The sequence below is a fragment of the Magnusiomyces paraingens genome, assembly GCF_902498895.1.
Source record: "Magnusiomyces paraingens strain CBS 517.90 genome assembly, contig: contig2, whole genome shotgun sequence".
NCBI classification, from domain to species: Eukaryota; Fungi; Ascomycota; class Dipodascomycetes; order Dipodascales; family Dipodascaceae; genus Magnusiomyces; species Magnusiomyces paraingens.
Window position 1 is genome coordinate 4,879,476 of NW_022474068.1, and position 23,640 is coordinate 4,903,115.

At 32.7% G+C, this 23,640-nt stretch overlaps 8 protein-coding genes across 8 annotated transcripts; 3 read left to right on the top strand and 5 right to left on the bottom strand.

The window, feature by feature from the left end:
• Positions 1 to 332: 332 nt before the first annotated feature.
• SAPINGB_P003268 (40S ribosomal protein eS25) lies at positions 333 to 710 on the top strand (the record flags this gene model as incomplete). The annotated part of the gene is made up of 2 exons (XM_031997986.1): positions 333 to 636; positions 688 to 710. 2 exons carry the CDS (start codon positions 333 to 335, stop codon positions 708 to 710), a joined length of 327 nt encoding a protein of 108 aa, XP_031853877.1.
• A 3,930-nt stretch (positions 711 to 4,640) lies between these two features.
• On the bottom strand, positions 4,641 to 5,033 carry SAPINGB_P003269 (uncharacterized protein; the record flags this gene model as incomplete). Its single annotated transcript, XM_031997987.1, has 1 exon — positions 4,641 to 5,033. One exon carries the CDS (start codon positions 5,031 to 5,033, stop codon positions 4,641 to 4,643), a length of 393 nt encoding a protein of 130 aa, XP_031853878.1.
• A 2,339-nt stretch (positions 5,034 to 7,372) lies between these two features.
• Positions 7,373 to 13,138, bottom strand: SAPINGB_P003270 (uncharacterized protein; the record flags this gene model as incomplete). The annotated part of the gene is made up of 3 exons (XM_031997988.1): positions 7,373 to 11,653; positions 12,256 to 12,555; positions 13,079 to 13,138. The coding sequence occupies 3 exons, from the start codon at positions 13,136 to 13,138 to the stop codon at positions 7,373 to 7,375; spliced, it is 4,641 nt and encodes a 1,546-aa protein (XP_031853879.1).
• A 494-nt stretch (positions 13,139 to 13,632) lies between these two features.
• Positions 13,633 to 14,640, top strand: SAPINGB_P003271 (uncharacterized protein; the record flags this gene model as incomplete). Its single annotated transcript, XM_031997989.1, has 1 exon — positions 13,633 to 14,640. One exon carries the CDS (start codon positions 13,633 to 13,635, stop codon positions 14,638 to 14,640), a length of 1,008 nt encoding a protein of 335 aa, XP_031853880.1.
• Positions 14,641 to 15,422: 782 nt separating this feature from the next.
• Positions 15,423 to 16,607, bottom strand: SAPINGB_P003272 (uncharacterized protein; the record flags this gene model as incomplete). The annotated part of the gene is made up of 2 exons (XM_031997990.1): positions 15,423 to 15,583; positions 15,875 to 16,607. The coding sequence occupies 2 exons, from the start codon at positions 16,605 to 16,607 to the stop codon at positions 15,423 to 15,425; spliced, it is 894 nt and encodes a 297-aa protein (XP_031853881.1).
• Positions 16,608 to 16,867: 260 nt separating this feature from the next.
• Positions 16,868 to 17,758, top strand: SAPINGB_P003273 (uncharacterized protein; the record flags this gene model as incomplete). The annotated part of the gene is made up of 1 exon (XM_031997991.1): positions 16,868 to 17,758. One exon carries the CDS (start codon positions 16,868 to 16,870, stop codon positions 17,756 to 17,758), a length of 891 nt encoding a protein of 296 aa, XP_031853882.1.
• Positions 17,759 to 17,899: 141 nt separating this feature from the next.
• On the bottom strand, positions 17,900 to 19,002 carry SAPINGB_P003274 (uncharacterized protein; the record flags this gene model as incomplete). Its single annotated transcript, XM_031997992.1, has 3 exons — positions 17,900 to 18,515; positions 18,573 to 18,645; positions 18,873 to 19,002. 3 exons carry the CDS (start codon positions 19,000 to 19,002, stop codon positions 17,900 to 17,902), a joined length of 819 nt encoding a protein of 272 aa, XP_031853883.1.
• A 658-nt stretch (positions 19,003 to 19,660) lies between these two features.
• On the bottom strand, positions 19,661 to 22,728 carry SAPINGB_P003275 (uncharacterized protein; the record flags this gene model as incomplete). Its single annotated transcript, XM_031997993.1, has 2 exons — positions 19,661 to 20,446; positions 20,503 to 22,728. The coding sequence occupies 2 exons, from the start codon at positions 22,726 to 22,728 to the stop codon at positions 19,661 to 19,663; spliced, it is 3,012 nt and encodes a 1,003-aa protein (XP_031853884.1).
• Positions 22,729 to 23,640: the final 912 nt, after the last annotated feature.

A 23,640-nucleotide genomic window follows, 5' to 3' on the forward strand; every position in this document is an offset into this window, starting at 1 on the left:
TTATACACTCCTCGAAACAATCCGAGCCACCCTTTTTTCATTTTTTTTGGACCTTGTGAACCTTGCCTTCTACTTCACGGTTTTAGAAAGACACAGCATCCTTGAGTAACAGTACGTGAGATTACTATACATTGCTTTTACAGTCGATTAAACCACTTTTTTTTTGGTATAACTATTATCATGAATATGGACATTTATTGAATTAATGATACCTTTATTGCCTGTTATTTTAACACCAGTTAAATATTTTTACTGGCTATGATATCTTTTTTTATACCTTGAAAGTGGCGACTGTCTTTGAATATGAATATTTTATTAACATTTTAACTTAGATGCCACCAAAAATTCAACAATCTAAGGCCGCCAAGGCCGCCGCTGCTATGGCTGGTGGAAAGAAGTCTAAGAAGAAATGGTCGAAGGGTAAGGTTAAGGATAAGGCCCAGCACCACGTTATCCTTGACCAACCTCTTTACGACAGAATCTTCAAGGAGGCTGCCACTTACAAGCTTGTCTCTGTCTCCGTCCTTGTTGACCGTCTGAAAATCGGTGGCTCTCTTGCCCGTGTTGCCCTCAGAGACCTTGAGGAGCAGGGCGTTATCAAGCCTGTCATCAAGCACAGCAAGCAGTACACTTTCAGTATGTTTTTGTGATTTTCTATTGTTGATTTTAAACTAACTTTAATTTTAGCCCGTGCCACTGCTTCTGAGTAAATTTTTTAACTATAATTTTAATGCTTGTAAAATAAAATAAAAATCGGGTTTGTTTTTTCTACTATTTTTTGAAGTTTTTTGTAGTCTTTAAATTGTGTTTCTTTAAGAGTTGCTAAATCAAAACATTCTTAATACCGAAGAAATTTTGAGTTATTCCAAATAAATATCATCTGGGCATTGTTATACAAGGGTTTTTAAACGATTTAGTTAAACGTCAAATTGATGTTGAGAATTTTTTTTTATCTCAAATCTATTGCAACCAAAATCATTAAGCCTCAGCCTATTTTTACTTTTTCAAGTTTGTCTTATTCTCAGACTTCTCACATCAGACATACTTATCTCATAGTAGTATTGACATTGATAAACAATTAGTTAACAAATGCTTATAACTGATTTTGTGTTAATACAATGTTAGTTACTAACTAATTTAGATTTGTAATTACATCTGAAATAAAATAACAAGATTTTAATTAAAAGTTTTCTGTGGTCCATAGAGTAAGTATTATCAAGATACCTGTTTAAGAATTTATAAGGCGGTGTTTATCATGGTCATGATAAATGATCATCAACATCATAAATTAGCCGAGAAATTTATTACATCGTTTTTTTAGCACCATATGCTTTTTAATTAATATTTCTTTTAAATATATTTGAGTTTATTGTATGATTCAATTTAACTGCACTGCGATAAATAAATAATTTTTTCTAGAATAAAGTGTTGGCAAAATAAAATCTCGCTTTACATTTAACAAATAAATATTTGGGTAATTGGTGTTCTTTTGCAATATTATATTAAAAGCTGAGCCAAAATTCTGGATAAACCTAGCTAGTTAAAAAAACTATAGTTTTTTTAATTTCTTTTTAATAACAGATAAAGCTGTATCTTCTATTTCAAAAAATTAAAAAAGCGATTAGTTAGAATATTGAAAGACAGATAACTAGAGAATAGTTAAAACAATTTCTTAACTTATATTTTAAACAAAAATTAACTTTTACTATGATTTATTTGCTCATTATGAATCCCTAAGGTTTCCTACATTCATATACAACCCAATTAATCAATTTAATGTATTCAGTGTCTAAGTTTCTGGTGTTGCAAGAAATTAGCCATTAGCCATTAGCCATTAGCCATTTAAATATTTGCATTAATACCAATATTGGAATAATCTATGCCAACAGTTAAATGAGAAACACAATTGTTAAAAAAGTGTGAGAAGAGGCATATTTGTGTCGATAATTTTAATTATTCTTCTTTACATTTCACAAAAAAAAAATGGTTTCTGACTGAAAGATGACTAATCCTTTCCCCATTCTTTTTTTCTCTTTCTTCGAGCTGTATATAAACTGTACATTTTTAGGGTAAACCCCCAAAAAATTCATGGAAACAGAGCCTAGATGTGAGCGTAGCGAGCCACCATTTTTTGAAAAAAAATGTCAACACCAACAATACAAACATCATTCGAATTACAGTTACGAATAGCAGTAGCACAGGTAAATATTTAATTGCAAATTATATAGTAGCACGGGTAATCAACTTGTCTATATTACATTTCCGTAGAAAAAAAATTAGTTTTCTTCTAAGCACCCCTATTATGTTTATGTAATCCCTAACCCATAATTTAAACAACAGAACCTAGATGTGAGCGTAGCGAGCCACCATTTTGTGAAAAAAAATGTCAACACCAATACTAACGTCATTCTAACCCATAATAATTATAATTAAATAACAGAGTCTGGGCCTGATCACTTTGATGACTTTGATTAGCTTTCTTTTTTTTGTATATATATTGCCAACAGCACTATTACTTAATTGCGAATAGCAGTTACCAATCACAGTTACGAATAGCAGTAGCACGGGTGATATTAAATTGCGAATAGCTGTTACGAATCGCAGTTACGAATAGCAGTAGCACGGGTGATATTAAATTGCGAATAGCAGTAATATTCAATTGCGAATTGCAGTAGCACGAGTAAATAGCAGTGATGTTTAATTAAAAATTGCAGTAATACTTAATTGCAAATAGTAGTAATATTCAATTGCGAATAGCAGTAGCACGGGTAAATAGCAGTAATATTTAATTACAAATAGCAGTAACACTTAATTGCAAATTATAGTAGCACGGGTATAACTTGTTAATGATAACATTATAGTTAAATTATCATTGGTTTAAGAAATAATACACCTGGTTGTTAGCCACTGTATTAAAAGTAGGGTAAATAAGTATTAGCCCTAATAATTATAGGTTACCCGGAGTTTAAATAATTAATCACAATAAGAAGAGAAAATTTTTTTGAAAAGTATATATATAAGACACTTCCTCTTCTTAATCATTCTTATATATATAGTAGTAATTCTGTTATGATGTTTTTCTCTGATATTTTCCATAATTAAAGGTATGTAAATAACTAAGTTTTGTTCCAGTTTTTTTTATTTAAGTGATTATCTACAAAAAGATATCTGAGGATGTATATGCAGGACTACTTGTATTTAGGAATTCTTCGTTTATGATTTATAAATAAATTCTTTGGCTTTGGTTTTTTTTTGATTTATTAACAATAAATTCTAACTTGTTCAAAAGGTATTTATTAATTTTTTTCTTTTTTTTTTGCTGTAAAGCTTGTCGAGATGAATGTTTTCACAAAACTTCGTTCTAGCGAATCTCAAAAATTTCCATGAGCTTGAACATACATGCATCACCATCTGAACTATCACCAGTTTTCCAGTTTTTTTCAATTGATTGAAATCTCAATATTTAATATTCTAACTTTTTTTCAGGATATTGTAAAAAATATATCTGAAAGTTTTTGGTACGTGGTTTTTTTAAGAATCTGCATTTAATGATTGAATGATGAATAACTTTTTCAGTTCTGCTTCTGAGAAATTCATGAAGACAAACAAAAATACCAAAAGCTCACTGAATCAATCTTAAATCATCTATGTTTTTTTAGTATTTTGATCAATCTCTAACCTGAAATTAGGACTTCGTTTTATTGTAGTTAAATTTTTAGTTTATATAAAAATATCATTTTTTGTATGTTTACCCTGTCTATATTGTACTTGCAACTTTCACTACTGTAGAAAACTTGGATAAAATTTGGAAGATAGAAATTATTGGAAATTAAAAGCAAAGATATTTTAGAGGTTTTGTTGTGGTCTATGCTGACAGAAAAGCCCTTAAAATATTTTTAATTCTTAATGGTGATGATGGGTTGTATTAAACTACGAATTAATTAAGAAGAGGAATGTTTTTATTTGGAGAAAAAGCAAAGTCTTATAGGTGGGCGGATACTCTTAATTCTGGGAATATATCAGCCTATGGCTTTTTTTATTGAAAGACTGGTTTATAATCAGTAAGTTATTATGAAACGGTAAATTTACCGTTCCAATCTTTTAAATAAATGTTTGGAATGTAGGCATTGTATGAGTTTCTGTTACTATATGTGTGACGGAACTTGTTGTAATTGTAATATACTGTTTGGTAATAACGGGTTTATTGGGATAAGCATGCAGTCAATTAAGTCGATCAAAGTTATCGTTAAGAAGTTAAAAAAAAAACTTCCATTATTTTCTCAAGAGAAATAAATCTTTTTAATAGATTGTTTGGTCAAGTTTGTTACTAAAATATTCAGGTTACAGGGTTGCCAGTTTAAGCATGACAACAGATTATCAAGCTGCTGTTATACCTTTTGGTTTTACTTCATAACAATACAACGGTTAAACTTGTAAGTCTAAAACTTTAGAGGGGTTCTACTAATGGGTTGTATAGCCCATCATAATTACCCCAGAATTAATCAAGACACATTTTGATGATTACGTGGTCTATTGTTTTGATGAAATCATTAGATAAAGTGCATAAGTAAATAAATATTACATAAGTTAACTTCTTCATTGCAGGTGATTGTTATTATATTGAAAAAATAGGCATATGCTTAATTATTCTTATTTTGGTTTTGGAAGGATTCAATGCCTTCTCTAATATAACCAGAAATTTGCTGGTTTTGGGAATCAGACAAATTGACGTTAAGAACATTCTTTTCAACATACTCGACGCCCTTGTCAACGTAGTCGGCTTTGTAAGTTGTTTTCTGTTCAACTTGGGCTGTATTCCCATCCTCACTCTTAGAAACTGTAGTCTCTGATTTGACAGACTCACTCTGAGGTTGATCTTTGAGTTGATTTTTAACAAAAGAAGCAGCTTGATCAACAAACTCATTATTAGATCCTCCTAGGGCACCTGAAATTTTAGAGGCAACACCGTCGACAGCGGCATCCTGAGCGGCATTTTGGCCAGCTTTTTGAACTGCATCTTTAAGAAAATCCATTTTGAAATTAAAAGTATGTATTGTAGGAAAAAAAAGATATGAGAAAGAAAATTGATTTTTTTAAAAAAAAAACAGAAAAAAGTAATAAAATGTGAGAGAAGAGTAAGAATTAGAAAAAAATAATTCGAGGGGGAAGAAGGTATTTATAGTTGGCAATGACTGCCCCTTTTCAACTAAGGCGTCTCTTTTTTTGCGGCACTACTTGAACGTGGGCAAATACTATTGAGGCTTCTTGACCAAAATACTATATTCACTACAATGATTTAATTGACTTTCTACTTTCTTTAAAAATAAATTATTAATCAAAATGAAGTTTTTACCAAATGCTCACTGAAATATAATAAAAATCAATTGAACAACAATAACACAGATACTTATTGTATAGATCGACAAATAACTATTTACCCGAGTGTACTGCTGCTAGCTTAATAGTACCACAAAGTGCTAACCAATTGATGTTTACGAAAATATGATTAAAACCGGTACTAATAGTTTACCCTATGAACCTAAGCAAAAGAAATGGTAATTGTACTTACTTTCTTGAAAATATAAGTTAAAATAATTTGATCCCTCTGACGCCTCACAAAAAAAAAAAAGATAGAGCATTAAAATCAGTTTCATTTTATTGTTGTGTTAGTTATTTTCAAATTGTATATTTTGGACTAATAAAAATGATCATTTAACATTATCTAATTAGATGTAATATTTTTCGTTACATTATTACATAATACTTTTTTTTGTTTGTTTGTTTGTTTTTTTGTATTTTTATTTTTATTTTTGTTTGTTTATTTGACTTTAGATATTTAAGAATGAGCGAAACCGTAAATTATACAGTACTAATTAATACTACTACTTTTTTTCCCCAGTTTGTTAACAATATTTTCTAAATACCTTTTACCTGGTTATCTCATGTCGGTATCTAAAGCTTTAGATCAACATTTTTTGAATTTAAAATATGTCACACCCCTTTCCTTTTTCTCCATTATCACCGAAAACACCTACCAAAGGGTCTGGTGCTTCACTTAACTTCTTTGTAAGTCAAAGTGGCCACAATAAGAATAAGCAGAGAAGTTGCTCTCAAAATGATGTTTTCTTTCATTCTTCGCCTAGTAAAATGCCTTCTATCTCTCCATTGTGCTCACCAATGTTTTCCCCAAAAAAACGTATAGAACGACCACTATCCTATTTGAAAAGCCCGGAAAAAGCTCGCGAACATCGTCGAATAGCAAACCAACAACGTATTAAAGATCGAATACGAAATAAAAATATGGAAAATATGGAAAATGAGTATTCCCAAATTACTTACTTAAATTATATATCACAACTTGAAAAAGAGTCTCAAAAACACATAATATCGCCGGAAGAAGCTGAGAAAGCCGCACTGGAAATTCAACAAGAAAAATCACAATGTCATGATCAAATATTTCAAAACTTAAATGAAGCTGATCTTTTTGAAGCTTCTTTAAATGAGGAACTTGAAGTTACGGAATGGCCATATTTCGAAGAAATGGATATTGATGACGACGAGTGCTTGCAGCTTTAAAATTTCTAAACAAATTTAAACACCTTTTAGACACTTCTTGAACGTTAATTAACAAATATTACTAAACTAGTTTGTTTATTTTTTTCTGAGCCATGTTAAAATTTTAACATGTCAAAAATTTAATGAGAAAATAAACAATAAACAATAACGAAAATTTCCTTCCTTTCTCTCTTTCGCTTTTTTTATTCCCTCCATTTTATCTTTATCTTATTTTTATTCCTTTTCTTAATTGCTCATTTGACAAATTTGTTATTATATTTTTTTTTCTTTTTGGGATTTCTTAATATTAAAATGACTTCTAATAATCCGCTAGAAGATCAAAACGCATTGGATTATAATATTGGAAAACCTGATTTTATATCTGAACTTCTTTTCTTAGATTTCAATAATCCAATGCATATTTTGTATCGGGTTAGATTAAGAGTAACAATGATGGATCATATTTTTTTCCTGATAAACTATTTAATAATTATTATAATGATAAATTTTGAATCTAACCGTGTTTTTTTTAATAGAGAGTTGCCTGTACGACGGTTTCCTTAATGCGTGGATCCATTTTATATAGCTTTCGCCAAGCTGCTTATTCTTCAGATGTGATTCCCTTGGACTTACTTAGGTTTTTAAAGGATTGCTTAATGGAAGATGCTGCAGTCTATAATGTTCCTATCCACTCAAATTTTGAAAAAGTATTTGAGATGTTACTTTCATACGAGTGGAAATCGCAATTTTTTTTTGAGTGTAAACGTAATTAAAATGAAAAATATAAAATTTAAGCCATGTTACATAAATTACATAATCACATAATTAAAACGAAAACAGAAAAAAACCAATCATAATAATGATTCCATCTATAGCTTCTAGCAACACCACCTGCTGATGACAATGTATAAGTCGATGTTTTGTGTGCAGGAGAAGGAGAAGAAGAAGGAGAAGAAGGAGAAGAAGGAGAAGAAGGAGAAGAAGGAGAAGAAGGAGAAGAAGGAGAGGAAGGAGAGGAAGGAGAGGAAGGAGAGGAAATGCTATATGATGTCGACACAACTGAAAATGGTGAGGCGTTCGATGAAAACTGAGATTCTAACGTTATTTCAGGTGTAAAAATATATGTAGAATAAGAAACAGAGTTGGGTGTGCTCAAAGGTAATTTTAATGTTAAAGTTGGAGAATTTTTGGCAGTAGATGAAAAGGAATTTAACCAAATTGATTGATCCTGAATACTTTTTAAAAAGGAAACATCAGAAGATGAAATTTCTGAAAAATATTGTTCAGTTGATAACTGATAAGGGGTGATACTATGGGTTTGTGGTTTAATAGCCGATATTCCAATTATGTTAGGCATATCAACAGCGACAGATAAATCCAGATCATTGGATACTACTGTTCCATTAGCTAAAACATAACTGTTAACTTGAGCAGGTAAATTAATGGAAGTATGAGAATTGCTAGACTTGAGCGTATTAATTTCAAAAAGCGAATTAATAGTATCAGGAGTATCAATTTTAGCAGGAGTATCAATTGTAGTAGGAGTATCAATTGTAGTAGGAGTATCAATTGTAGTAGGAGTATCAATTGTAGTAGGAGTATCAATTGTAGTAGGAGTATCAATTGTAGTAGGAGTATCAATTGTAGTAGGAGTATCAATTGTAGTAGGAGTATCAATTGGAGTAGGAGTATTACTTAAATCAGGTTCATAAATGGAAGCAGAATTATAACCAGTATTGTGACTTTCAATAATAGCCGTTTTGTTTATTGCTTTTGGAGCTATAACAGTAGAAGATGCTATTTTATCTGAAACACTTAATAAAGTGACATACGTTTGTGTCTCTTGATTAACTGTTTCTGAAAATAAAATTTTCGATGATATTGTATGTAAAGAAAAAGTAAAAAGAGAAATCTGATTTGAAACTTGTGATAACTTGGAAAAGATTTTAGAACTTGAACTAGTATCTTCGATAGACTTAGAATTTAACACAAATGAAGACTTAGAGCTGAATTCATTAGCTGATTGAATTGAACTTGATTTAAATGGGTGATTAATATCAACATTTGACAATTTCTCTGAAGGAATCAAAGTTTCTTGATTAGAGTATGCTGTAATAATCTCTGTTGGTGCAAATTCTGAAAGAGATGATGATAAACCTTCAGACGTAAACGAATAAGTAAGCTTTTCAGGAATTTCAATCTCAGTATTTTGCACATGACTAATAAATTTATCTGAATCTCCAGAAAAAGTATAATGATTATTTAAAGAAGAATAATAATTTGGCGCAGTAGTTGGCTTATCTTGAGCTATTTGTAAAGATACAACAGAAGTTCGAAATTCCATTGCATTTGTGATATTAGTGTAGTTAACAAATATGGGAGCGGGTAATGGTGACCCCGATGAAATCGATGTGAAAATCAAAGTCTTTGATTCAATAACAGGGATTAACTCCGACGTTAAATTAAAGTACACCTGAGGAGTTTTAACGGAAGCATTCTTTGCTGATATCATGTGATAAACTGATGAGTTATGTTTAACTGAAACTGGGCTGGTCAAATTTCGATCAGTATTACTATTATGGGGCTGAGTGTCTGAGGTAATAATAGAAGGTGCTATTGAAGTGACAGGAAAAAGAGATATTTTATCTTTAGTGAAAGTCGGTATAAATACAGTTGAATGCTTTTCTTTAGATACATTAAATGTAGGAGTTGATGATGTTATATAGGGATATATAGTAGCTTGAAAAGTTAAGTTAGCTAAAGATTTGTTCCATGAAGTAATGGGAGACAAAGTAACACCAGAAGCCCATTGCATTATTGATGTATTAAAACTCTTGGTAGGGGTATTAGAAGTTAAATTAGGATAAGAGTCAGTAATAAAAGAGTTAATAGAATGAAAAGAATAAATTATGGGGGTTGATTGATTTATGGAAACGAAGTGAGAATCTGTTTTATTATAAAAGGTAGTGACAAACGGATGGGGAGATAATGATGAAGCATTCAAATTTGATGTTGATAAAGTTTTATTTTTATTTTTATTTGCCATGCTTGGAAATGAAATTGTAATATTTGGCAAAACAATTGTTGGCGTTGGAGAAGGAATAGAAATACCATCAACACATGATATTGTAGTATTTGAAACATAGTTTGTAAAGATTGAAGTTGTTTGAGTGATATTTTCAATGTCAAATGATTTAGTGATTAAACTGGATTCATTATTTAAAGAAGTGGTCGTATCAAAGGAAGGCGAAATGAGTGTAGAATATTCAAATGTCTCGATGAAAACAGTTGTCAAAGTCACAAACCTTATGTCAGAACCATTTGAAGATATGATATTAGTGGAGGGATTGATAGAAAGACTGCTTCGGAACGTAGAATTTAGAAAAAAAGGCTTTTTGAAAGATTCTTCAACACTTGAAGAAATCATCTCATTGTTGATACTAGCTTTGTTAATGATCTCCGTCAAAAAGCTTGTGCAAGTAATATATTCAAAGTAAGAGCTTGAGGGTGACTGTGTACATTCATTCATGTTGTTAGATGTACTTGTCTTAGAAATTTCTTTAATATTCGAAGTTAATAAAATCTGAACATCAAAAGAGGTAGTCGTTAAGGTTTCACGTTCATTGGATTCACCAGTTTCAAAATGATGAGTAAATATTGTATATTCAAATCCTTCTGAAGACAATAATTCTGAGAATGATTCTAATGATGTTTCTTGAAATGGTCCTAAGGGGGGCTTTGAAAATATTTCAAAATCTGATTTAAAATGTGATTCCGAAATCGATTCTGGTAATTTTTCTAAAGTGGTTTCAAGAGTTAATTCAAAAGAATTTCCCGGTGATGGCTCAAAAAATGAGTGTGAGTAGGGTTCAAGAGATATCTTGGGCGATTTTTCTAGAGATGACTCTAAAGAAGACATAGGGAAAAGTTTAAAAGATAGTTCAGAAGATAGTTCTAAAAACGGTTTAAGCGAAGACTCTGGTGATGGTTCCGGGGATGGTTCAAGAGATAGTTCTGTAAATGATTGTATAAATGGGTTTGTGGGTGACCCTAAAGACGAGTCAATGGGTGGCTCTGGAGATAATTCTGTACATGATTCTGAAGATGGTTCTGGAGATGGTTCTGGAGATGGTTCTGGAGATGGTTCTGGAGATGGTTCTGGAGATGGTTCTGGAGATGGTTCTGGAGATGGTTCTGGAGATGGTTCTGGAGATGGTTCTGGAGATGGTTCTGGAGATGGTTCTGGAGATGGTTCTGGAGATGGTTCTGGAGATGGTTCTGGAGATGGTTCTGGAGATGGTTCTGGAGATGGTTCTGGAGATGGTTCTGGAGATGGTTCTGGAGATGGTTCTGGAGATGGTTCTGGAGATGGTTCTGGAGATGGTTCTGGAGATGGTTCTGGGGATGGTTCTGGAGATGGTTCTGGAGATGGTTCGGGAAACGACATCAGGGCCGTTTGTTGAGATGGATTAGAAGATGATGTAATAAATGATACTGAAAAGACTTCAAAAGATGATTCAATAGATGATTCAATGAAGGATTCAATGGAGGATTCAATGGACGGGTTCAACGATAAATCTGTGGTAAGTTGTTGGGAAGATATAAATTCTTGCAAAGTAGAACTTTTAGAAGTGCTTCCAATATAGTACTCAGTTGATAACGAGGAAATTTGTAAAATTGAGCCTATGGTATTTAAGGCTGTAGAGTAAAAGTTAGATATTTCTGCTTCCCATTCTGTGTCTATCTCTTGGGTATTCCAGTCAGTTGGTTCATCATTGACTTCTTTTTTACAAAATATTTGAACAAGGTGAACAATTCCATTTAATTTTTCTTTAACATCGTCAGGGAGATCATCATTTTCAATCAAATCTGTAGGTTGAATGTCGATAGATGGGTCATAGTCTCTAAAATCGTCATTAGAAACACCAAGGCATTTACCACAATGCTTTATGTACATTCGAACATGACGCTTCCGTGAGCACAAACAATCCCTGAATTCGGCGGAAAGAATGTTGTTAAAATCACAATTTGCAACCGATTGTGGAATTAAATTGGCACAAGCCCAGCATGTATCTTTATAATTAGCCAGAAGAGATTCCTGAGAAAAAATGGGAAAACTAATGAGATTATCAATTATATGTTGTTCTAAAGTATAATAATTAGTTGGAATGCTTGCCGATATAAGCTGAAACTTCCAAGATGGAACTTTTACAATAGCAGCCGCAAAAACTATAGTGCATGAGAAAAAGAACGAAATAAAGAGATGAATCATTTTGCAAGTATGAAAAAAAGAGATGAAGTCTCAAAAAACAGAAAACAGAAAACAGAAATATATATATATATATATATATATATATATTCACGGTGTTAAAAATCCATTATTTTCTTTTCGTATTATTAAATTTAATATTACTTTATAAGGCAAGCTAAAGTATCGGGGTTCTACTTAAGGAGCCGAGTATCATGCAAATCATCATTTATTCATTTAGCATAAAGAGTTCTGTAATTATGAAGTTTAATGGAATCAAACTAAATTTTTTTAAAAGAAAGCTTGAAGATTAATATTTAAACTTGGTATTTGACCGGGATATAAAAGCATATACATATATGTAAATAAAAAAAGGACATGTAGAGTAGCATTTTGTAACTGCTTCCCAAAAATGTAGGTAAGATATCGTTTTAATAATAAAAACCGAGAACCGAGAACCGAGAACCGAGAACTGAGAACTGAGAACTGAGAACTGAGAACTGAGAACTGAGAACTGAGAACTGAGAACTGAGAACTGAGAACTGAGAACTGAGAACTGAGAACTGAGAACTGAGAACTGAGAACTGAGAACTGAGAACTGAGAACTGAGAACTGAGAACTGAGAACTGAGAACTGAGAACTGAGAACTGAGAACTGAGAACTGAGAACTGAGAACTGAGAACTGAGAACTGAGAACTGAGAACTGAGAACTGAGAACTGAGAACTGAGAACTGAGAACTGAGAACTGAGAACTGAGAACTGAGAACTGAGAACTGAGAAATGAAAAATAGATATGCATTATCCATTTAACAATTCAAAAGTACGCATAAGCATTTTTAGTGAATTACAAACCGTTATTTTTGATAAACACTTCCTTGTCATTGTTCTGATTACTATCGAAGCAAAATATCTAGAGATGAAAAAATTTTAATTTAACAACTTTCAGACTTAATAAATTAACCATTGGAAAGTAACTGTCCAGATTAATGTAATTATGTATTGTTTATATAACATCTATTGTTAATTATAAATACTTATAAATAATACGGAAAGACTGTTACACCGCAAATATGACGTGTGCCTGGTGTTTTTTGAGTGATTTAATTATTAAGAAGTTATTGAATTAAGGTAGTTACTAATTAGTAACTACCTTAATTCAATAACTTAGACTTATAATTATAAGTCTAAATATCAGATTGGAATCCACATTCCTTTTAACTCAGCCCCCATAGAAAGGAAGGAGGCTGAGTCAAAAGAAAGCATCTTTGATATTACAGTAGACTTGGTTTCCTTTTCATGATCTTCAAGAAGATATCTGGTCAAATATCTTATCATGTTATCCAAATGGTGGTAGTTGCACATCTCAGGTTCTGGTTTTGTTACCACCAAGAATACATAACCCTAAACACTTAGGTCACAGGGCTTGTTAATCCTTAAAAAACACACACATACACGCACGGAACAATTGGAAAATAGTATTTGATATTTAGATTCATAATTATATGATTAATAAGTATGAGTCTAAATATCTACATTATGTTAAAAGGATTGGAGGAAAAATGGACCAATTTTTGTTTAAAACAATTCTCTTTAGAAATTTTTTCGTTATAACGTATCCTGATATTCTTACGTAGAGGTTTAAAAATCATTTTGCTTCATTAGTGACGGATAAAAATCTATCCGCAGTAGTAACCCATAAATAAAAAGAGAATGATGGAAAATGTTACCAAAATTTAGTAAATAAATAGACGATGTCGACCGTTACTGATTCATAAGTTTTTCTCTCTGATGAAATAAACTATCTTTTTTTCTCAATTCGAGTTACCGCAATGACAGGCTCAGAAGACACATTTAAACCAATATTATTACTAGTTCGCGACAGCTCTAGTGAAAGCAACACTAATGTTTATGGTTTGATCCCTAATCGGGATGCAAATCTTGCTGCTCTAATTTTATTTGCCATTCTTTGGGGCTGGAACACTGTTATTGGTATTTACACTAAGCAATGGTGGTTTTTTACAGCATTTTTCATCGGATGTGGCCTTGAAACCGCCGGTTATATTGGTCGTTACCTGTCTCATGGGGATCCTTATAATATTAATTATTTCCTTGATCAGATTGTTTGTCTTACGCTTGCCCCAGCATTTTTTATGGGTGGAGTTTATTACCTTCTTGCTAAATTTTCTATGATTTACGGTTCTGGGGTATCCCGCCTTAAACCCATGGTTTATTCCTATATCTTCATTTCTTGTGATCTTCTTTCCATTATTTTGCAAGCAATTGGTGGTGGTATGGCAGCAACTGCTCTTGACGAAAATAAAGATACCGACCCTGGAACCCATATTATGGTTGCTGGTTTGGCAGTGCAGGTTGCTGCCATGTCTGTATTTGGTGCTCTCTCTTTTGATTTTATTTGGCGTGTCATTAAAATGAAGAAGAAAGGACGTACGGAGCACCCAAATCTTTCAGATAAAGAACTCGACGCCCTAATTTTTGAGCCTAAGTATGCATTTATTCGCAACAAGGAACCACTATATCATATTTTTCTCTATGCTATCTTTACATGTTCCCTTTTAATCTATGTAAGATGCATCTACCGTCTCATTGAGCTGGCCGAGGGTTGGGATGGATACCTTATTTTACACGAGCCTTACTTCCTTGTTCTTGAAGCTCTCATAGTTTTTCTTGGTGTTTTATCATTATCTATTGTTCACCCTGGATTTGTTTTTGGACGAAATACCAGTATTCCTGTTAAAGGTCTTCATAAGAAGAAACATTTTGAAGAAACCGAAGAGGAAAAAACACTTGAATTCAACGAGTCTGATACGGCCATCTAAATATTTCCACTGTTAAATTTTTTTATCATAGCTCTTTTTTTTTTATGTATTGTTACGATACGAAACATGCTTTATTAATTTTTCTAAAAGCGATTTGTTAAAAGTGATAAATCTTTAAGTTGAGTTGTCGAAAGTGAGAGAGAGCTAAACATCCGATTTTCACTTTTTGCATGTCTTTTGCAATAAAAATTGTTCTTTTTCTTTTTATTCTTTCACCAACAACTAGTACATAGTGCTCCGGTTGACAAACGGCGCAAAACATGCCATGAATCAACTATCTTTATCCCTCCAAATGACAACCCATATTATTAGACTCACGGCCTAAAGGCTAGAGGAGTAATACTTCACTGACCAACTTCAAAATGGCACCTTCATGAAATTCATGCATTTGTCAATGAAATCGAATAGCCAACCCTAACAAAACCCTCGACTCAGATTGAATTTTCGCAAAAACCTTTGAGATCCAAATCATCTTCGGCAACAAAATCAATTCCTTCCCTGCCTGGCTCACAAAGCTTTTCAGGAATGCCAGTTTAAAAGCTACCACACCACCGAAAGAAACAAGTCACATAGTTATCATTCCAAACTCTCACGAACCAGATAAAAAACCAACCAAACCTGCACAATTAGTAAACAAATAATCTAATGAATATCAAAATTAGGCTTTATTATGTTGTAAATAAATTATCATTATTTAAAGTTTATTGTTTAAAGCAAACATGTTTAACATTTAATCAATTTTAACGAAACAATTTTTAAGTATACAATTAAGAAATTATTTTTTAAATTAGTTTAATTAACTCAAAAACTACTACCAAATAAACATCACCAGTACGTTGGTTTTTAAGTGTATAACGCAATCTTGCTCTTGCTTTGGGAGGTGTTGAGATATACTTTTCTACGTTAAATTTAAATCCCGGCAAGCTAATAGCAAACTCTCGACCTAAATCTAAATATGGAGTATAAAAATCAAAGGAGTACTGAGTCGGAGAAGTTTCAAATAAGAAGTTGTGTCGATGTTCGTGCAACAAAAAATATCTACTTCTCTCCAAAGAGTTTCGGGGTATTGAAGTTTTTTTTGAGTTATTGGGATTATTAGTTTTATTAGTTTTATTAGTTTTATTATTGCTAGTGTCCCCTTTAGAACCACTTTTTTCATTGTATCCACTATTCTCATTTATTTCGTTTTGAGAATCAATGCTCAAGGAATTTTCATTTATTTCTTGATCCATACTTTTGCTGTTTATATCATCTTCTTCAATAATCCCTGGCCAAATTAAGCTTCCATCAGAGCAAGATATTTTTCCCAATTGAATTTTATTAAAAGAAGTTAAAGCAGAACCATATAAGTACGGTTTATCACAATAAATATCTCCATCAACACTAGGATCAATCACTCGTTTCATGATCTCAAGTCCAATACCGGCACCGTAAGGAAGATAGTCGCGAATAGGTTCATCAAAATCATTACCCCAAACTAAGTCATCTCCATAAATAATTGGATTCTGTTCATTGTCACATTGTGCTTGTGAGTTGGATTCTTTAAAACACAACGTGATTTGAATTGAAAGGCGATCTGATTTATGTAATGGATGCTCAAAGTAAGGACTGGTGGATGTATCGAATTTCAAATTAAATGGAGGTTGGAAACTCTCATTTGAAGTTTGCAACACTGAGTCAATTGCAGTTTTATTTGAAATTTCCTTAAAATCTTGGATACGTACTGCTACCTGAGCAGAAATAAACTTTGATTCAAGATATATTACTTGCGGACAATCTATACACTTTTCTGTGTTGGCTGGGGGTTTAACATTCCCGTAGCCATAGTCGTAATCAATATTGTTAAAATCTTGTTTGTTGACAGGCACTACTTGCAGAGCTTCTTCGTTATATGAAGTACCCGCATATACCTTAAGATAAGATGTGGAGTTTCCATTTGATGTGTTTGAAGACCAGCTAGACCACATAACCGAATACTTATTTTTGTTGATGCTGATAATCTAGAATGCAATAAATTGGATGGCAACTTTGACAAAAGAAAATGCTAGAGGAATGTAATAATTTTATATTTAAAGTATTTTGTTTTAAAGTTACTAATATAGGCTTACTTCAAATTTGACTTTAAAACTACCAACAAGAGACAACAAAAGATAGCAAGCTTCAATCAACTCTTTATATTTATAAAAAAATACTTTAATAACTCACACCACTTCAAATAATATTAATCATGGCATCAATTGAACAAACTGATACAGAAGTCATTTTGAAAACAGCTGATGGAATTGTTTCCGCACGGGTTTTGCTTAAGGGAGCAACAGTTTTATCCTGGAAAGTTCATGGTCAAGAACAACTTTGGCTATCCGAGTCAGCCATTCTTGACGGAGATAAAGGCGTACGTGGAGGTATTCCATTAGTATTTCCTCATTTTGGCCCGGTCACTAAATCATATGTGACTTCTGGAGAGACTCTTCCACAACATGGATTTGCTCGAAACTCTCAATTTGAGTTCCTGGGTCAAATATCAGACTCCCCTCTCTCTGTTCAATTTGGATTGGGCCCTGAAAATGTACCAGAAAAACTTCAAAGACTTTGGCCTTACAACTTTACGCTTATTTTTACTGTTACCCTGGACAAGAGTATTCTTCAGACTTCTATTTCTATTGAAAATCCTAAGATTGGTGTACCAGATGCCGAATTGAAAAAATGGGATTTTAATTGGCTTTTCCATACATATTTCCATGTTCCTAACGGTATTGATTCTATTTCTGTTACAGGTTTGAACAACCTTGATTATTATAATAAAGTCCTTGACTCTAATGCTCATGAAGACAGTGAAGAAATTATTGTCACTGGTGAGCTTGATCGTGTTTACAAAAATACTAACCCATCTTGCCCAGTTTTTATTAATGACTCCGGCTCTCCAATTTTTGAAATCATAAGAGAAAACCTTGACGATATTGTTGTTTGGAACCCATGGGAAAACAACATGGGTGATTTTAGTCCTAAAACTGGATTTAACGACATGATCTGTGTTGAAGCTGGTACTGTTTCTCATTCTGTGACCTTAAACCCTGGCGAGAAATGGGAAGCATCTCAGACTATTAAATCTAATCTTTAAAAACAACCAAAGATATAAACCATAAATATTATTAGTGTATTTTTTGAAAAAAAAATGAGAAACATGACCCGTTTGCAATAAAAAACGATGATAAAAAATATTAACTAAACTAATTAACTTAAATTAAATTATGATTAACTTTTAGCAGTTACAGCTTTGTGCACCAGAACGCCCATTACCTGCCATCAAATCAACACGTCCATCACGTCCACTTTCAACATCAGCAATACCATCAGCCCCAGGACCAGTACCTCGAGCGCTATTGCGACCATTAGGACCGGTTTCTTCAGGTATTTTATTCGCTATAGACAAAAACACATCTGACACATTTTTTCCAGACTTTGCAGAAGTTTCAAAAAATAAAAGGCCTTCAGCTTTAGCAAGAGCTTCACCTTCTTCGCGTGCAACCTTTCTAGTGAGTAAGCCAGAATCTTCATCATCTTCGGCTTCATTTTCACTACCATCATCTTGATCATCACCGGCTGTTACATTCATGCTTTCGTCTGCGTTCTCATTTTCATTTAATCCCTTTAATTTTTTCTTATCAACTTTGTTTCCCCCTTTAACAAGATCAACCTTATTTCCAACAAGAGCAATGATAATGTTTTTGTTGGCTTGTGCTTTAAGCTCATTAACCCAATGACGAGCTTTTATAAAAGAAGTAGGCTTTGTTACATCGTAAACTACAAGAGCGCTTTGAGCATTGCGGTAATACATTGGTGCAAGAGATGCAAATCTTTCTTGGCCAGCTGTGTCCCTTTATCAAAGTTAGACATTTAATCTAAAATAAAATAAAATAAAATAAAAAACTAACCATATTTCAAATTTAATTGTACGATTTGGAAGAGAACATTTTTGAGTTAAAAATGCAGCTCCTATTGTGGGTTCTTTATAAAGCAAAAGAATTGATGTTAGAAATATTTAGAATGGAGCCATTTTAAATAAAATGAACAAAAATATTTTCAATACAAATTAAAAATGGTATCAATAAGTTGTAAACACGTTATAATTATAACTACTACCCAAGTATAAATCATTGCCAAAATAAATAAACCAAAACAGCTTAAAATATCCATTATCTTATTCTAATATATGAGATTAAAAAAATCCATACCTTTATTCTCCTGAAAATCATTGGAAACAAATCGCAAAACAAGAGATGATTTGCCAACAGCAGCTTCACCAAGAAGTACCAGTTTAACAGATGTTGTTGGTTTATTGGTCGGTTGACTGGGATTAACCATATTTATTTAAAAGTTGATCAAATACTAGTGTTAGATGTTGAGATAAAAGGATTTTGATTTCACCTCTTTATTTTCGTTATCTTAATCTATTCGATATCCATAAAAAAAACTTGTGTAATGATTAATATAAAAAAAAAATAAAGAAAATCCAATTTAACTAAGAAAAATATGGATATATTTTATTTATATTATTTTATTTTTTTTTGTTAACAGACAATATACTATCAAAACTAAGAGATATATGATTAAAGAAATTCGTTGGCTTAGGGGGCGCATAAAGAGGCAAAAAATTCCTACTACCTGTACATAAATAGGTAAACACGTATTTATGATACTTATGACATTAATGTTGCATTGCTTTTTGTAATAATAAATCTTATGGCATACTAATTATATTTAACATGGACTGGATTATGTAATCAATAATTTAATATATTAAGTCAAATGTTTGTATACACTTTTCAATCAACAAAAGAACCAAACATTAGCTGTAAAAAAAAATTTAAATTTATTCTCTTAAAAGTTATATAAATTATTTCTTTAAATTATATATATAATAATATTAAAAATAGATAAATGACGGAATTTATTTAATATAGTAAAATTTACTGCCATCATAGAATTATCGAAAGAATCATTAAGTTATTGAATTATTGAGTTATTGAAAAATATAATTAATGTCGGGAATCCATGGATATTCTAAAATTTCTGGTGCTGAACCTTTTATCCAAGGGTGATTTATCATCTCAGTAGCAAGGAGGCGTTTATCGCGTTTTTGTAGAGTGCCTTCTACTAGTTCCATCCCACCTTCCCATTGCTCACATTCAGATCCCTTTTCTTCATTTTCAGGAATGTTATCGTGGTGATCTCTAAATATAATCCAAGACCATTCTACCCTTGCAATTCTATGAGCAACTTTTCCTCTTACAGGCCGCCCAGGAAATACTGGAGGGTCAAATGGAAGACGGCCTTCCATCATGGCATAAAGTAATACTCCAAGTGCCCAAGAATCTGTTTGTCGCCCATCGTAGGCTTGACCCATAAGTAATTCAGGTGGAACATAATCCACGGACCCACACCTGGTACTAAGAAAAGGATCTTCGGGGTTTATTTGCCGTGAAAGACCCATATCTGTTAATGTTGCAATTGCCTTAGGATATTTTAAATAGTCAAGCCCCGGTTCTAGCAACTGAACCACAGGAATGTTTAGCAAAACATTTTCAAGCTTTATGTCTCTGTGAACAACAAAATTTTCATGAAGATATGACACTGCTCGACAGATTTCTCCAAATATGCGTCGGACCAACTGCGATTTCATATCATTTCGATGATTTATAACCAATTCAAAAAGATCACCGCCGGGACAAAGTGGTAATACCATCATAGCCGATTGTTTGTCAATATTGAAGGCATACATTCTGATGAGTGATGGATGCTTTATTGTCTAAAAATCAGTGTGTTAGTTATCTCCAAAATAAATAAAAAAAACACACAACTTACTTTAAGAATTTCAATTTCCCTTTTAAGACCACTTTCCATTCTTTCCCTAGAATGAACATGACCACCTTCGATTTGTATGTCAACCACTTTAATTGCAACTTGGTATTCTCTGCTATGTCCTTGATACTCTGGTTTTAGATATCTATCAGCAGGGCATGCTAAAATTACTTTACTAAATGCCCCTCGTCCCAGTTGTTTAATTTCGTTCCAGGTTGATTTTTTCATGTTTGTGTCATACGCCTCATATACGCGTGTCGAATAAAATTTATCCGAAGTATCAGCCGACACAGAAGTAATAGTAGAAGAAGCTGTGGCATTAGATATAGAGCCAATAATACTTCCTGAGCTTGTAGATGTGGTGACAGTCGACGACGTTAACTCTAAAGGATTTTGCAGCGAAGGAACTTTTTCTTGATCTGTAGAAATAGGCTTAAGTTGAGACAACACTTTTTGTTTTTCATAATATTGCTTAGTCTCTTTCTCTTTCTCTTGTTTTGGATGGTGTTGAGATATATTTGATGATTGATCCCCCATAGATATCAAGTTAGTTACATCAAGAAGTTCAGTTGCTAGGGGTGCTTTGTTTTGATCAAGGGAAGAATTCAAAGACTGGGAGCATAGCTTAATCTGTGGGTTAGTAGATGTGTTAATGGTGATGGATGACGAAGACGGTGAAGGCGACGTTTGCATCGTCGACGTCGACGTCGGCAATGGTGGAGCCAAAGCCGCACCAAAGGGAGGCTCAGACTTGGAGGCTATTATAGGCTTTTCCCGTTGGATAGTTCGACCAAATACTGGAGACCCGCTAGATGATGATCGAGGTTGAACTTTACCAAGAGTTTGATTGACAGAAATGGAAGACGTGTCTTTTTGCAAATTCAAGCGCAATGATTCTTCTTGTGAATTATTTTCAGCAAGAGTTTCTGAAGATGGAGTCTGTCCTCCAACTTTAAGGCTAGGAGTTTCTTCTAAAATACCTGGAACACAAATAGGATTAATAACAGCTGGTGCATTACGTAATTTTTGATTTTTTATTTCGTTGTTTGGAGTGATATGAGTTGAAAAGTGGGAAGAATAATTGTTTTCATTAATTTGAACTTTAGAATTATGTTCATTTTTAGTTTTTGACTCACTTAGATATTCTTCTTCAATATTCCTGCTAGTCGTCGGCTTAGGAGAACGGCGATGATAAGAAGCCAAAGATGAAGGTGTTATAGGTTGTGGAACATATTCGCTTACTGAGCGAGAACTTGTCTTCATAGATGATACTTTTGAAAATAGAGCTGTGTTTTTTGACCCTTCTGTAGGTATCATGGAGGGTTGAAGATTAAGATGATTTGAGATGCCTTGAGATGCAGAATTTGATTTAATGGTAGAGCTGTCGGGTGAAAAAATAGTATCGTTTGAAGATAAGCTTGCATATTTATTAGAAGTTAATGGTAACGGCAATATCGAGCAATCGTCTTCAAAGCCTTTTCTTGGTGCATTAATAGGTGAGTGAGTATTTTTTGAGTTATTATTAATAGTAGAATGTAGGTTAAATCGTAAGCCTGAGTTTCTTAATGAAGGTGCCCTAGAAATAGTTGTTGTAGGAGGACTTTGTCCATTGTAGGCTTTAAAAATCGCTGAAGTTGAGTCGGTTGGAACGAGGGGAGAGGGAAGAGGTGTGAGCTCAGTGTATGTGGTAGAATTTGGAGGAGATGATTCAAAGGTAGAAGATGTCGATGGAGAACTACTTAAATTAATATTATTAGGGGTATTACTGCTATTGCTGTTAATAGGAATCGTAAGCTTAAGAGAAGGATGTGAATTTGAGTTTGATGAATGAATATTTAAAGAACCAGAATAATAGCATGGAGTACTCCCCGAAATAGAACTAGAAGGAACCAAAGTAGGGATGCGAGACTTAACATCTGAAAGATTAAGTGACTTCTCTTCATTATTACTAGATAGAGTGTTGCTTTTAGAAAAAAATATATTTTGATTTAAAGATTCAACAGAAGTAGAAGATGAAGAAGAGGGTGTCTTCAAAAAATTGTTATCTGATAAGTTTTCCATATTTCTGCTCAAAGTCTGCGTTGGATTAACTTGTGAAAATTGTGAAGAACATTGAGACGAAGACAAGTTAAATTTGGTGTTTTGTTCTTTACTTCCTTCTACAGTCGCTGCCCCTGCTGTTGCTGTCGCCACTTTAGCTGTTTGTTTGGATTGACAATCAAGAGCCATGATTGTTGATCATGACCTGAGAAGGACTAATCTAAAGACAGTGGGCTTTAAATGCAAGCGATCTAATGTAAAGTAAATCTGTTCAAAAATTAGTAGTAGGAACAAATAGAGATAAAGATGAGTTAATGGAAGGAAATATTTGTGTGTGTGTGTGTGTGTTTTAAGCTTAAGTATGTACATAACGCGTTACAGTTACCTTGCCTAATGTGTAGTATGTAAAATTATTGAAATAATGAGGATTATTCAAAAAGTTGGTTGCAAGCCATCCAGGTTTAATAATCTTTCTATTTAAATTAGAATAAAGAATAAGTTAACCATATCAATAATAGTATTTCAAATAACTGGTTAACAGTAGCATTTGAGAAAAAATGATTATTTGGTATAACCGGCTATCACAAGTCGTCGACATTTATAAAACTAATCCTGTTTATCCTAGGTTAAAATCACTGTAAATAAAATGGCTTAGTAATCTATATAAAATGTTGGTGTTTGTGTAAATTTCCGTTTAGTATTGAGTTTGCTGTTTTATGGTATCTAAATGCCAGCTTGTAGCTATATATAAGCTCTGAATAGAAAAGTTTAGGTCAAATTTAATAACAGAACAAACGATAAAGAAAGAATTACTAAATGATAATCTACTCAAGCACTTATGCTATGTTTAATTTTGGAAATGAGAATTTGCGTTATTCATATATAAAATAAGGCCAATTTTTTTCTTAAGCCTAGTATGTTACGTGAATGAGATGACAAGACAAGACAAGACAAGACAAGACAAGACAAGACAAGACAAGACAAGACAAGACAAGATAAGAGATAATGATGATGATGATTTTGCAATAAAATACAAATCACTACAATATTATAGCCTTTTGTTTCGAAATTCGTTATAGGATTGAATTACAAGTGTTTCAA